The 16,140-nt window shown below is 42.1% G+C and overlaps 1 protein-coding gene across 1 annotated transcript; it reads left to right on the top strand.

Moving 5' to 3' along the window:
- The first annotated feature begins 1,018 nt into the window (after positions 1-1,018).
- si:ch211-14k19.8 (uncharacterized) lies at positions 1,019-14,197 on the top strand. Its single transcript, XM_049572200.1, has 11 exons — positions 1,019-1,314; positions 2,648-3,037; positions 3,410-5,431; positions 5,518-5,606; positions 6,214-6,272; positions 6,541-6,704; positions 8,852-9,017; positions 9,128-9,319; positions 11,288-11,509; positions 13,465-13,624; positions 13,815-14,197. The coding sequence occupies exons 1-11, from the start codon at positions 1,272-1,274 to the stop codon at positions 13,887-13,889; spliced, it is 3,582 nt and encodes a 1,193-aa protein (XP_049428157.1). The 5' UTR covers positions 1,019-1,271; the 3' UTR covers positions 13,890-14,197.
- Positions 14,198-16,140: the final 1,943 nt, after the last annotated feature.

The raw sequence follows: 16,140 nt of genomic DNA, 5'->3' as shown, positions 1-16,140 counted from the left end.
ATTCAACCAGCTGTGTGTCATCACAGTGTGTGTAGATGAACGTTTTTTGACTTCCCCTGCCTGTCCAGGAGGTCTGGGTGCTGGCAGCAGCACGGGGCGAAGCCAAACACCGTTCATCTGCACACACTGTGATGCCACACAGCTGGTTCAATATCAGCAAAGTTTCCCCTTATATTCATTGTCTTCTGTGGCGATCAGCAGTGATGTGGTGGTTCACTTTACACTGTGATCTGTAGCCTATAGTTCGGCTTTAGCTTCTAACTATCTTTGTCTTTTTAACCTGTTGTTGCTGAGTCAGTTTGACATCCTGGATATATCCTTCAAACACAGACTGTAGACCCCTCTGTCTGCTTCTCTCTGGAATCACTGTTTCATTTTTCCAAAAAAATATGATTAATATTTCTTCAGGGAGTGCAGTTAGTCACAGTGTGGGCTCCATGCTTACTGTGACAGCTTGTTGGACCATCACAAAGGGGCGGGGCTTAGTGAAAGGTCAATTGGCATGGGGCCAATATGGAACCCATGGTCAATCCCATATAGGGCCCATTTTCAACCCATTTACTACCCACATAGGCCCCACATACATATGCTGGCTGGCCAGATGCCCCATAAATCCCACACACTGGACCTTAAGATTTTCAATGCTGGACTTTAACAAAGTATTTTTACACTCTTTTACTAAAGTAAAATATCTGAATGCCTCCTCCACCCCTCCCTGTCTGACACACAGTGGGGTGTACATGTAAAGGCACTAATGAACCGCCCCCGCCCTGACATGTCTTCATGCCTCCCGTGGTAAAGGTTTCCTGTGTTGCGTTTAAGTATGCGTGTAAAAACCAGCTCCCGCCGCGACCGGGGGACTCCTTCCTCTCATCTTTGGAAATGCCGATTGATTCAAACGACCGCACGGAACAGCCTGGAGGCGGTGTAAAAAAAAAAAATAAAATAAAACCCTCTCCCCCCACCGCCTCTCTGTCCATCCCACATTTCAGGACTCACCGTCAGACACACGTGTATCTAATTTAGGTGACTGTGCGGCGCTGTGCCCCTGACAACACAGCGGTTTCCGTTAGAAGGAAATGATGGAGAAGGAAAGTTTCTGACGCCTCTCCGTTGTGTTGGGACTGCCCGCGCAGGAAAACTGAACATCACTCCTCGCTATGCGCTGTTTGCTCGTCCTCGGCATAACGCACAGATACTGTAAATCTGAACAATCTGTATGGATTTGGGATGAATAGGGTCTCCGACACTGAAATGTCTCAGGATTGGAAATGCAGCTCCACGCCTGCCTGTTGCTTTTTATTATCACAACAGGTAAGGAAATCTACCAGTCCCTGGAATCTGCTACAGACTTGATTAATGTGTTCTCCTTTTATTATCGCTATGAATTGAACACATACTTTACCTGGAAGTGCTAGATTATTATCTGCTCTTTTCAATGTAGTCACAATTATGCTGCTCCACTGTCATGAAAAGGGTCAGTAGGGAGCCAGGTTTATGTAGTTTGTGGTTACCTGATTGCCTCTGGCCCAGGCCCAAATCCTGGGGTCATCAGATTAAATGGTAAAGAAAGAAGGGGGAAATATTTGATTTTTCTTTAATCTAATTTCTCTTTTTTTGTTTATTTATTTTCGACATTTCATCCCCTGATGATGCAGAACAGTGGTTCTCAACCTTCATCATGTCAAGGACCCCTAAATTGTTACACATGCAGTCACAGACCACAGTGTGATAAGATTTGCTTAACGGACCTCCATCTGAAAAGATTTTAGTTGTTAGATATGATCGGAAATACTCGCACTGTGCTCACCCCTGTAGTGTATTTACGGTTCAGTGTGAGATTTAGTGGCATAAAGTGGTGAGAATTGCAGATTGCAACCAGCTAAAACTTCTCCCAGTTAGATTTCCTTTGGTGTTCAGGTTTTTATCAGGAGCCGAATTATCCGCAGAGGTCTCTTCCTCTCCAAAATAAATGGACCAGGTGATTAAAACAAGTAAAAACACAGAGTAAAGCCGTTTCAAGTTACAAATCAGTGTTTCTTCGATGCTGTTTGGTATGTCAGGGACAGGTGGCTCGCCCACACCTTGCCAATGTGTGCTCACCTTTATCCTCTGATAACTTAAGATCCAGATGCTCAGAGGGTTTTCACCAGGAGCTTAATTATCCGCAGGGGTCTCTTCCACTCCGAAACAAACGGCTCAGGTGATTACAACAAAACAAAAACACAGAATAAAGCAAACTGACATTACAAATCAGTGTTTTCCCAATGCTGCTTGTTGCAGATAGACTTCTTACTACAGTGGTCAACAAGAAAACGCGAATGACCATATCTAGAGTGAGTGTTTGGTTTGTCCGATCTGGGCTACTGACCCACTTCCTGTGTAGATATACATGGCTCAGTGTAGTGTAAGGTGATTATGTACTAAAGCAAATGTACATTTCTGTCAATATATGCCCCTAAATCCTACACACTGAACCACACAAGGTCCCCTGGTTGAGAACCACTGGTGCAGAATGATACCCCTTTGTCCGAACTCCCCACAATATATACCCATAAATGAATTAGTTTTCACCGTAACATACAGATCAGGAGATCTATGCCAGAGTGATACCCTCCTTTACCACCATCTTTTTTTCTTTCCCCAGATAAAATATTGGCCTTGTCACCCCTCCACTGTGGTGGGAATGTCAGCCTGGACACAGAGCCTGCAGGTCACATCAATCTCACTCTACCTGGACTTTCTACTTTTGACACCAGCAACAGCCTCAACCCCATGATCAGTCAGTCCGACAAAACCCTACCGGTTTCAATTTGCACTTGGACAATAGGTATTCCCAGGGGTCGGACGGTACTTATAAAGTTAGCATGGTTGGAAAGTGGTTCGGGTGTAACAGTGCGCTGTGTTTGGAAAGAAGAAGGTCCGGTCTTGGAGAGTGGGGGGACGGCTCTGCTGTCAGGCTGTGATGGAAACAAAGCCACCTTGACTTGGACAGGAGCAGGACGATCCTCAAATCCAATTCAGTTGTCCTATTATGGTGAGAAGCCATTACTCAGTTATCCAGTTTGATTTATTGAGTCAGGATGGTCCACTTTCCCGCACCCTGATCACGAGAGTTTAATCTAATTGTCATAATAACATTTAGATCAGACTTGTCTTTTTTTGTTGACTGGATGACTGCATGAAAAGTACTTTGTTTACAGTAGAAGAATATTATGGATACTTTGGCTGTGTGACTGTGGAAACATATTGTGTTGTTCAAACTGTGCTGTGAGCCATAAATCTGTCCGTCGGAAAGTTCTTATCACACTCACCGTGGTGTGAGAGGCAGAAAGATATTATGTTGTTGTGATTTCCACTCTGTCTCTCCTCACCCTCTCTGTTTTTGTGTTTGTTTCTGGCCATCCAGTCCAGGAAGATGAGAGGAATTCCTCGGAGGACCACACCAGCCCACACTCAGGCCGAGACTTCTTGCAATGGTCTCAGACAGGAACCAGCTTTACAAGCACAGCTCCTGTTGGTCAGGAGGTGGTAAGAGGGACAGAGGGGAGCAGAGGTCGCCTCCACGAAGGTCTGGAGGGGATCTCTGAGGCTCAGTCTGTGTCTAGCCCCTCCTCTGAGGACCAGGGGCTGCTGCACCCCACCTCACCCCTGCAGGGACTCGCTGTGGCTGGGAGAGCCGATAGGGAAACTCTCCCTCTTCCTGAGGAAGGACAAAACAATGGAGCGGATACATCTGGAGCTGCTCACCTCGCTGATGGTAAAATGCCTGCCAGAGGGAGAACACACCCCTATTTTCAGCATACACTCAGTACAGATACACCGTTTCACACAGCAAACAGAGGAATAAACTCAAGCAACGAGCCCCCTCACACCCAGATGGCACTGACACACGAAACAGACAGGAGCAACAACACATTGCATGGCACAGATATACACAAATATACAGACACTCAGAAGTCTATAATATCTATAACCACAGAAGCTCATCCCACTGTGTCCAGCTCCCGCCTCCCATTTCTCACCAGCTCTCCCCCTGAGCTACCTTCCCAGACGACCTGGGAGAGTGGAACCATCTCAGTCCCACATGATGGAACTGTTAGCAGGACACCTGGAGAAAAACCACCCCATTCCTGGAGGAGCCAGCGAAGCACAGACAGACTTCACTCTGATCTGACCTCCACTGTCACCTCTGATCTTTTAAAATCGCCCACTGAACCTCAGCAGGATGACTCGAGCAGTGCACACACTGATACTGAACCCACTGCGTCATCCTCACAGGGCCCCAGTGGAAGTCAATCATCCACCGCCCACCTCACAGGGCTTGACACCGCTGTTGGTACTGTGGAGGCTGCTTCATCTCATCCAAACATTAGTCGAACTGACTCATCTGTATCAGCAGCATCAGATGTTACCAGCCAGACTGCTGCGTTTGAGTCCTCTGATAAATTTGAAAACACGGAGATGCTTCACACTTTCACTCCTTCCACACAAACACAAACAAACTCTCCACAAAGCACAGAGAGCCTCCCACCTCCTCACACATCCTCCCCACTCACACAGACAAACAAGGACGAGATGCAAACAACAATAACCCAAAGTACACACAGGCATTTTGTTAATGCATACACGACTACTGAAACTATCTCCTCCTCGCCTGACGTTACCAAAGTTGATGACCAGACTTCAGGTTTCACCGGTCCTTCCTCTACACCCACAGCAGCACTGACGTTGGGAGATGTAGTCCAGAACTCCGCTGCTACAGGAACGACCACTGACACTGGATCATACACACTGCGTCCCACTTACACATTCTTACATGACAACTCACCCACAGATTCACCAACTCCTGCTCATCTTTCATCCTCCAGTACACCCATACCTTCATCCATGACTTCATACACACTCCAAGCACACACTACAGTTCCTGGTAGTTCACACGTCACTCACACACCCCTGCCTTTGCCCTCTACTAGCACTGAGTCCACTGCACACACACCCCTCATTGACCCCGAAACAACACCTATACCCACACAGACGTCAACAGTCAAATCATACACACCTCACACACACAGCCACCTGCCTCTGCCGTCCTCTACTAAAGTCCCAGTTATACATAAACAGCCCCACAGCTATTTTACTACAACACAGACTTCTCTGCTCTCACTCACAACTTCAAAGCCAGATCATGGTTATGGAGATAAAGATGTAGAAGTAGAGAAAGAGGATGAGTCTTGGCAGCGGTTTCCCAGCAGCACAACCAAACAAACTCCCACAGCTGGAGCCCCATCCCGGACAACCCCACATCCCACCAGCCAGGACAAACATTTGACACTCACACCTTTTGTTTCAACCTCTGTACCCACTTGGACGTCCACGACTCAGACTCCCAAGTTCTACATTGTGCCGGACCAGCCTGCAGCCATCAGAGGTACTGCACATATTTGTGTGTAATTAAATAATAGGTTGGGAGTGTCCAGGCCTGTTGTAATGTAATTATTTGCTTGTTGTGTCCAGTGGAGTCGATTGAGCTGCTGCTGCAGATCATTGTGGAAGAATCCAGATCGGCTTTTACTTCTGGTTTGGAGGAAGACACCGCTGCCTGGGTGAGAGCCAGACGCTGTAAACATTTGGGGCTAATCTAAAACCTATGGGGATTTAGATTGATTGATTAAAAAAAAAACTTGCTTGTCAAGCAAGTTGGGTTTTTTGGGGGTTTTTTTTCCTACCAGTCAGTGTGCAGTGTACTTCTGGGGATGTTTTTCATAGTGAGTGCTTGTCATTGTCACGCTGCTCTTCATTGCAGGCAGCTGCAGACACAGCCCAATAAGGCTCCAAAATAACGTTATCTTCTGCCCTCTGCTTAGAAGTACTGGATTTACACCTCACAGCTACCTAATACGATACAGTCTCTGGCTTTTGTTTGATATCTGTTGTCGGCAGAAATTGCTGTTGCACATTTCCAACCTGTTGTTAGTGTAGTTAGCTTGTTTACTATACATCCAAACTCTGAAACTTTATTTAGAAAATAAAGTAATAAATAGTAGAATATTCGTACTGAACGACCAAATCTGACACAACTCTGAGTCAGGGACAGCCCTAGAAATGACAAAGAATCGGGGCTTTTGAGAAAACATTTGGGGCTGGAGCCCTAGACGCCCCTGCTCCACCTCTGGTAGCTGCTATTAAGTTCTCACTCCCTGTTTCTTACAGTTGGAGCCATACCTTCAGAGAGCCCCGGGGTTCAGCAGGTTGCAGGGAGTTTGGAGCAGGTGAGGTCTTATAAAGTACATATGTGTACTGCTACAGTAAATTGCAGTTAGCCTCAGTTTGTGCTTCTCATGTATTACCATTTAAATTGTGGATATACCTTCAGAACAGCAGTAAGTGTTGTTAAATGACTTTCTGGATTTTTCAAAGATTAACAAGTAGGTCTTTTTCAGAACCTCTAACTTGAATGTAATGGTGACACATGAGAAGCACAAACCGGGCTAGGTTGTGTGAAGAGAGGTACAGAAGGTCAATGTACTGTTGTTCCAGCGGCCATGCAGTGCAGAATCTGCTGGAGTTTAAGACCAGTGGGGCTCTGCAGTGGCTCGGCATGACTGGACCCACATCACTGTTGGAACGAACAGGACTAGCTCAGGCTGTGAGTGAGGGGAGAAGCTTCAGATCCTCCAAGATCACCAACATCACAATGGGAGGTAAGCCTGGGTCGAGATGCACACCTGCAGACGGGTTGACTCAAGATTCCTTTTAGGGTGCCCCTGGTGGCCTCGTATTTTAAAGTTCCTTTGTGTAGGATTTAGTGGCATCTAGGGGTGAGGTTGCAGAACTGAAATTTCTCCCGTGTGCCAAGTGTGTAGGAGAACGATGATGGCCAACACAAAATTGTAAATTTTGGCCCTATCCAGAGCCAGTGTTTGGTTTGTCTGTTCATGGCTACTGTAGAACAACATGGCGGAGTCAGTGGAGGACCCACTCTGTATGTAGATATAAGTAGCTCATCTTAAGGAAATGAAAACACAACGATACTTATATTCAGGTGATTATACACTAATGAAAATATAGTTATGAAAGTTATATAGCATTTCTGCCAGTAGATGGCCCTAAATCCTTCACACTGGACCTTTATGTTGAGTTTGGACAGGAACCTTTAGTTGCACATCATTCTCCTCCACTCTCCAGTCATCTCCTGTCGACTCTCCACTAAAGGCACAAAAAATACTTTAACCACCAGGTTAGCCGTCAGCCTCAGTGGCTCCATTTACCTGGGGGGACATTCCATCCCTAACCTGCTTACCTAATTAACCCAGACCCACACTGGCACATAACCCAGACTCATGTAAACATCATAACTTGGTTAGATTGATTCAGTTAAACTCACAATCCAGTTATGAGAAATCCGATTAACACGTCTGCCTTAGTCTGGTAATAAACTTGTTACTGTGGCATGTAATCATCTCTACTGTACTCTTTTGACATGTTTGGTTTGTCACATGTATAAACTCACAATGGCACAAGTGTTGTGGGTGCCTGTTTGTGGGTGACAAAGTAGGTTGACAGGTTTTATTCTGTTGGTAAATATTTGGGACATAAGGGATACAATCAAATAATACAGTATTAACAATCCTCAGCCAACTCAACATGTAAAAATAGTCACCAAAGTCACACTACGTAGACTTTAAAACCTGTACTATTTTATTTGTTAGTTTTCTAGCACATGTGTCCATCCATCTGTGAGGTATTTAAGCTATTGTTTTACTGGCAGACACATTCAAAGCATCACAATAGTAGTGGTAATGTTTCTTTCTTCTTTTTTTTTTTTTTTTTTTAAATCAACAAACCTCTTGAAATAATCCCAAAACCAACAACAAAATCATCCTGCCAACAAGTATAGTCTCTGTATCCAAAGTCTGATATGTCTTATTCCTCTGCAAGGTTATTGTATTTCACTAAAACTACACTAAAAGTAATGGTGTGGTAGTTTTCCAACCACTCAAATTTACCCATTCACACACATTCACACACTTGTGGCCGAGGCAATCATACAAAGTGCCACCCAGTACTCACTTTAGATATTGAGACATGCACACCGATGGCACAGGTATTTTGGGGTTTAGTATCTTGCCCATGGATACTCTGACATGCAGATTGGAGGAGCCAGGGATCAAACTTCCGATCTTCCAATTATTGGATGAGCTGCTCTACCTCCTGAGCAACAGCCACCCCATAACTAGGTATGAAAAGTTTTGTTAGATGACTGAAATAAAACGGGAATAAAACTAAAAAATAAAACTAACTGAAACAATATTGTGAACTTACAAAATTAACAAAATTAAAAATAAAAAAATGTACAGGAAATGTATAGTTTTAGTCTTTGTCATTTTGGTCAAATTTTTATTGCTTGTATTGTAATACCTATTCTGAACTTCTTAATTTTTTCCCCTGACAAATACCCTTCATATTATAGTTATAATTTAAAAATAAAAACCAATACCAAAACTAATAAAAATAAAACTGAAATTAAATATTTTTTAAACAATAACAACTAAACTGAGCTCCATTTTTGTGCAGAAACTGTTACATAAAACGTAAATGAGCCCTACTGGGTGCACTGGGTGCCATGTGCCATCAAACTACTGAACGTCAGTGCCCAGTGGTTTTTGGACATTGCTATTCCTGTAAAAAACAAACAAACAAAAACTATATATTTGTGACTCTTTGGGGGTTTGTATCCTAGAGTTACCTCTTCAGTAGGTACTGAAATGGGTACCTTGCAAGTGAGTGTCACAGACAGGAAAGGAAAGGAACGTCATAAACACAGTCATTTAACACACTGTTCCTCCAGGTCTGCAGGCCGATGTGTGTGACTGGTTACTGCAGTGTCCAGGAGGCTACAAGTGTGTGTTCCAGCCTGGTTCATCTAACTACAGCTGCTCTTCTGTCTGCCACTTTGATTACTGTCACCACCACGGCATCTGTACTCACCACCCAAGCCAACTTCCAGTTTGCCGGTAAGAGAACACAGACACACTGATAGATACATTAATATTGTATCTCTCTGTCCATCCAAGAAAGTTCTGTCCATGTAAGCCTGTTTTCTTTTTTCCTTATTGTGTACTAGTTGCCTTGTAGGAGAGGACTTCTGGTACATGGGCCAGAGGTGTGACATGAAGATGACTCGAGCACGGCTCGTGGGCGCATGTCTTGCCATCTTACTCGTCATGGTGACAGTGATTGGCGTCTTGGCCCTTGTGGCAGTGCGACGCTACCGAGCCATTCTGATCCAGGCCAAAGTAGATCAGACTAGGAGCAGGTACTCTACGACTGACTGATGTGCACACATAAAGTTACAGCTCACAGCATACAACATGCAACATGAAGATTAATACACACAATGCACAGAAGCAGGGATTCTGCGAGGTTCCTCTAGTTAAATATTAGACTTGTAAAGACCTTTTTAATACAACATGGAATTCAATTTATTACTGATTTCAAACTCTTACAGGCTAAAGTAAGCAGGGATGATATGGCCAAGATTTAGTTCTTATTATATTACATTTTTTTCAGTGCTTCCATAAAGTATATGACAATAATTTCTGATCATATAATTGATTAAATTAATAAAACCTGAACTCACAGCCTCCTGCGCACAATCAACTGGCGAACCTATCCTACTTTTAATTAATCCGTGTATAACTGCATCCAATAAACTGTAATCTGATACAAAAACTAGGGCTTAACGATAGTGAGAAAAAAATATCTAATTGCAATTATTTTGACTGCGAATTGCGATATGATTTGCTGTATTGGAGGGTATTATCATTTTTACATCCTCTCTGTCTTTTTAATTAAAAACATATTAAAATGATTATGGTGTACTATTTGTGAGAAATATTTTAATACATTACATTCAAGTATTTTAATAAGGCCTAATTCAATTATTTTAAAGACTTTTAAAAACCTGCAGATGCCCTATACATGAAATATAATATAAAATGTTTAGAGGATGATTACCTTAAAAGAAATATTCAGAAAATGAATAAAATGATCAACTTTGCTTGTGTGGGCGATGAACTGTCTCGAGGGCTTTTGGGTGGAACACAGGAAACACACGTTAACACACACAGACACATATGGTAAACATTAACATACATATGACTCTACATGACTTGAACTGATGAGACACACATGGAAATAACTCAGTAGACACCATGGAGGCGGTGATGTGCTGGGAGGGGAAAACTAGATAGTGAGATGGGTATGACTGCATAAATAGTACTTGTAATGACAGTAACATCCACTAGGTGTCAGAGTCTGGCTGCTGAACCACACGCTGAAGGTGAAGGCTGTAGACTTTACAAATGTGGAGACACTCTGGTTGTGAAGTGTTCACTGTCACCACGTCAAGTCTGTTAGGATGCCAGGAGTTGAGGGGATTAGATGTGTTAATAGACAGGACTTAAGATCTCACTCACTTCTGTGGTGATGAATCACAATTCTGTTAACAACCTCAAAGTGCTCCTCTGAGCTGTTTTCAAAGGTAGGCCTACTGACGACATCAAATATATGTACATATATATATATATGAGTATTATGGCTTAAAAATGTTCTTGTTGCATCCATATTGCTATAGATAATTTTCCAAGTGAAGCCTTGAGAAATCTGCACCCCTAGCAGACTCTCTGGAAGTCTGTAAATAGTCTCTTTGAGGGCCCTGTGGACTTGATGAATTGTGGATATACACAGCCTTCAAATGTATTAGACTGCAGACATTTTGATTCAGCCTCTTAAAGCTGCACTTGTCAAGATTTTTATGTTCCAACACTTGTTGTCTGAACCTAAATCACAGAGTTTGTCTGTGAGAGGGAAGAGTTTTATTTTCCTTAACTGAGACGCTAGTTTCATCCTGAGATTAACTCCCAATACTGGGGGGAAAGTTCAGACAGACAGTGATAAGTCTGAAGTTAAACCTTAAATCCAGACTGTCTCCATAACAGCAGGGAGTAGGAGTTCTGTCTAGAGAAAGTTGGACTCTTCAGAGCTTTACTCAGAGCACAGTTAAGTAAAGTCAGTCCTCTTCCTTATTAGTTGATTTTTGCTTTTTTTTCCCCCCACCAATGAGACTTTTAAAAACTTAACATTGTTATATGTGTGTGTGTGTGTGTGTGTGTGTGTGTGTGTGTGTGTGTGAGTCATAAAAATGTATACAGATACAATAAATCTAATAATACTGTCCCCTGTGAATATTTATTTATCCTCACATTATTTGTTGTGTGTGCAGCTATCGCAGGTTCAACCATTTTGATGAGCTGTCAGGACGGTTCTGGTTGCGTTCGTGGGCAGGATCAGCAGACTCACTGGATAATCCCGCCTTTACACGCTCTGATGAGTTACTGCACCTGCGGGCGCTCGACCGCCCTTGCTGTTACCATGACGACACGCTGTCGCTGGCCTCCACCTGCCCCAGCCATGGAACACGCATCAATACAATCTACCCCCACAGGTACACACACACACACACACACACAGAGTCCAATATTTCACATTATGGTTAATATACCTAAGAGTATCAGAATGTTATCGATCATGTAGGGAGCAAATATTGTTTTGTCTTCCTCAATCTGTCTGTTTAAAACATGAAATACACACTACAGTATGTAACATGCATGTGCCTGTGCTCTGCTGTCATTTGTACACCCTTAAAACAACATCAAATTTAAGCTGTAACCAAGAAAATAATGATGAAGACAAAAACAAGTAAGCTAAACTCGAAGCCCACTCAAAGGTATTCTATGCAGGAATGTCTGTTATTGTTTAACATGCTCAGCAGCTTAAGTGAAAATAAAATCCCATCCCACATTCACTCTCATTTGGCACATCACCTCACTATATCAGTGTTTATTTATTCATTTTGTTTTTATTTATTTTATTTATTTATTCCATTTTATTAAGCCCTGACCTCACCTGAGCGCTGTGGGGATACATGGCCATAAACCTCCTGTACAAATACAGGCAGAAGGCAGAGTCTTTGCACATAAATACAGCACCACACTCTTCTAGTGGGCCATTGCTTATGATTTAGTGGCATTACTTTTGTATGAGTCAACACATTGTTCTTTCTTTAGGAAAATCCTGCGCAGTAGCCTTTATCTTTAATATACTGTACATAAATACCTTTAAAAAAAGTTGAAGACCTTAGTGTAAAGCTGCCACTTGGGGGCAGCAGAACAAGTTTTAAACACAGTTGACACTGAAGCAAACAATGAAGATGTCATTGGCAAACAGTTGCTTATTCGCACATCCAGCAGACCTGGAACTACATTATCATTTGAAATCGTGTTTCTGGCCAAGTGACAAAAGTTAATCAAACATTCTCATGGCCTCTTGTAGCTCAGGAGGATGGAAATATTTGGCTCTTTAGCAGAAGTCTTCACTGTGTTCATCAGCTGGTTGCAAACTATCTGTCACTTAAAGCTGGGCCGGGCCTGTGCAGTGATTCCTCAGAGCTTTATCACTGAAAACAGCTGCCTGCATCTCGCTGTGACTCTCATGAGGATGAGACACTGGACCAAACACGAAAACATTAAAATTGGTGGCCATAAAGAAAACAAAAAGAAAACACTGAACTAAAATGTGTTTAAAAAAAAGACCTCTAGAGCCGAGTTATGTGATAATTCTCTGTAGGTTTTTCATACTCAGCAGCCCCTTGCAAAGTACACGTAATCATTTCATCTGTTTTTGGTATAAAAATATTGATCATATTTAATGTTGGGAATGTCACATTTTAAATGTAATATGTTACAGATTACTAGTTACCATGCTGAAAATGCAAGAAGTCATAATCAAAGTAATGTAAATTAGAACATTTGACTAATTTTTGATAACTTTTGTGACAAATGTTTTAAACTTGGCAATAAAGCTAAAAGAAAATCCTAAAGTGCATAAATGTTGCACTCACATTTGTCCCAACGTCTCTGCTGGCTCTTGTTGTCCAAAAATATGTTAATAGAAGGCATTCCTGTATGGCGAATGCAGAACAGAATAATAGTTACATTTTACATATACATTTTTAATTAAAAAAAAATATTCACATGTAACCCCTTTTGTTTTTATTAGTAACTGTAATTTGATTATATTTTTCAGTGACTTTAATGGATTACAATCATGTGTTTTGGTTATATCAGCTTTCACAACTGAACGCTGTGTTTAATCTAAGTAAAAGCGAGCAAGTAAAGAGGTAAAAAGGTAAAAAAAAAAAAAATTTAGTGACTGTGCAGTTAAAATACTGACCTTAAATTGTTTTCCCAAACTAGAGCTGAATAAATCATTAAAGCCCAATATCAATTACTAAAACTATATTTCTGGCACTATTCTTTTCTGACTACTCAAAGTTTTTCTGTAAGTTCTGTAAGACCATGTCTGTGTAAATAATCCCTCGGCTCTCTGTATGCCCTGTAGCTCTCAGTATGGTTGGAGGGGAAGTGAGATGAGTATGGGGGACGGCGTGTTGGACTCGGGTAAGGCCAGTGACCTCTCTGTCTGTAGCTGGCCTGTGGAACCCATTCACTGGACTCCCTTCCCACTTCTGCAGCAACTGGCTTCCCACAGGACACCCACAGTGAGTGTTTGACTCTGTGTGTGTGTGTGTGTGTGTGTGTGTGTGAGTGTGAGTGTGAGTGTGAGAGAGAGAGAGAGAGAGAGAGAGAGAGACACACACACACACACACACACACACACACACACACACACACACACAGATACACTGTATGCATATCTGGTTTCATTTGTTTTTTTCCCTGTGAAACCAGGTGAGGGTGACGAGGCCGCGCTCCTACTGTGAAGGCATGGAGCTGGTGGACATGGGGAAGAGCTGGACTGCTTGACACAGTCAAGCTGTGGAGAGGAATCAAATCTGTTCTGACACTGGTATTTGCAGCTCGTGCTTTCATTGTAGGCCTTGCTTGTTCTGTTGATAAAAAACTGTAAAACAATAATTGTAAGTGTGTGTGTGTGTATATAAGTGTATATTTCATGTTAAAGTGTTGCTACATTTTCCAGTTTGAACCTGCAGTCTGTTTCTTATATGCTCACTGGATGGATAAACTGTAAAGATGAAAAAACAAAGAGGATGTCTAAATGTCTGTGGCGCAGAGTCATATATATAACTTTAATAAACAGCACTTTTACTCAGGGCAAGAATACATTTATTGTATTTTCTGTAGTTTTTAATGATACATATATACATAAACATTTATAATTTCACAACCAAACACACAGAACAAAACAATAGAAATAAAAATAAATGAATAAAATAAAGAGAATCAGGAGTTGGGCATATTGGGAATGGGCATCAGCCTGGAGACCCCAATTGTATTTTTTGCTTTTGGCAGTTAAAAAAAAAAAAAAAGGTAAGTTCTTGTGTATTTCAACATACTGATCTTTTCAGTCCGAGGTCATCGCATAGCAAGGAAAGTTAATTTGGGTAACTTACTATATTCACAGAGGCTTTAAACAAATATATTAAAGGTGCAGTGTGTAGGCTGTAGGAGCACCTATTGGCAGGAGTAGAAAATAATACTCATAACTGTTTTCATTAGTTCATAATCACCTGAAAATAAGAATCGTCTTTTCGATACCTTAGAATGAGCTGTTTATATGAGCTGAATGAGCCGTCTACATACTGAGCTGGTCCTCTTCCAACAAGTCAGCCATGTTGTTCTACAGTAGCCCAGAACGGACAAACCAAACACTGGTGTTTTTGTATTTTCGCACGGCTCACTTTAGTGGACCGTTACAGCATTTTACCGAAACCGCAGCCAAGACCATTAAACATAAAAAAGACATAAAAGAAATTAAAAAGATATGAATAAATTACTCCTTATCCTTCCAAAATATCTTCTGGAAGTTTGTTCCATTTATAACTGGATTACAAGCTGGGCAAAGTAGGTAACTACCCCCGGGCCCCAAAAGCCCCAGTTTGTTGTTTGTACGTAATTTGATAAATCCCAAATGTGTTTAAGAATTTGCACAACTCAAGTACACGCTCAACTAAGCTGTGTCCCATATTATTGCTAATCATGTGCTCCTGTCTGATGGAGTGACCTTGTGTCAAAGTCTAGTTTTTGGTTTCTTTTTCATTTTAAAACACAGTTATCACATCAACAGTCAATATAAGTGGATGTACAAGCAGTGAAAATGGGCATCAGCAGACCTAAGAGTGCAGGAGGGAGTGTGCCGGTGGTGGAGCTCAGACAGGTTGTGGGGGAGCCAGGTTGTGGAGAGCTTTGTAAGTGATGATGAGGAGTTTGGAGTGAATACGCTGGGGGGTGGGGAGCCAGTGGAGGTTATGAAGGATGGGGGTGATGTGGTCATGGGTGCGAGCAGCTGAATTCTGGATATACTGTAGTTTCTTGAGTGTTTTGGCTGACAAAGACTATTGCAGTAGTCTAGTCTGGAAGTGATGAATGCCAGGAGGATGAGAGTGTGCAGCTGAAAAGGAGAGGGATGGATGGAGGCAGGCAGTGTATGAAAATGTCCATCTTTAGGTGTAAAGAAAAAGTAAGCTTTTCCATCATGTAAATCTCCATTGTTACACCTATGTAATTATTTACAATGGGACCAAGATACATCATTCATCTTCTGGTCAGAGCCTTTCTCCCTGCTGCCAATACCTAAATGTATGACTTTGAAATCTAGTGGTGTGTGTGTATATATACTTCTGGTAATTCTGTTTGGTTATTCCCTTAAAACATGGTCCCAGTTTGCAGTTTGACACAATTCCTCCAACACTGAGATATACCAGTGTCATACTGTACCTTCTTAAGGGAATGATGAAAAATCAAACTACATTTCCCCAGCAAAATTCTTCCCATGCCTGAGATTTTGTGCTCAGGATCTTTAGTTTGAAGACTTAATTAGGGACCGGAAAACATGTTTTCTGCCCCTCAGCCCACTCATCAGGCAACGGCTCAAGCTCTGTGGTTCACACTGATTAAATGTTGCCTCTGCATGTTCAGTTTGAACTCTGGAAATGGTTAACAGACAACAAACCTGATCGGCCAAGAGGACGCATATGATAAGAAGCTCAGAGGTGTATTAAGGTCTAAAGCTCTGTGAAGTAATAGTAAATTTAAC

This window comes from Epinephelus fuscoguttatus, linkage group LG3 (assembly GCF_011397635.1).
Source record: "Epinephelus fuscoguttatus linkage group LG3, E.fuscoguttatus.final_Chr_v1".
Classification (NCBI taxonomy): Eukaryota; Metazoa; Chordata; class Actinopteri; order Perciformes; family Serranidae; genus Epinephelus; species Epinephelus fuscoguttatus.
This window is presented reverse-complemented; position numbering and strand designations above follow the sequence as displayed.

Bases quoted from the DNA above. Each gene is read 5' to 3' on its own strand.
- si:ch211-14k19.8 (XM_049572200.1), top strand. From the start codon at position 1,272: ATGCAGCTCCACGCCTGCCTGTTGCTTTTTATTATCACAACAG. The intron at 6,273-6,540 runs GTGAGGTCTTAT...CTGTTGTTCCAG, and splicing joins TTGCAGGGAGTTTGGAGCAG to CGGCCATGCAGTGCAGAATC. The intron at 9,320-11,287 runs GTACTCTACGAC...TTGTGTGTGCAG, and splicing joins GTAGATCAGACTAGGAGCAG to CTATCGCAGGTTCAACCATT.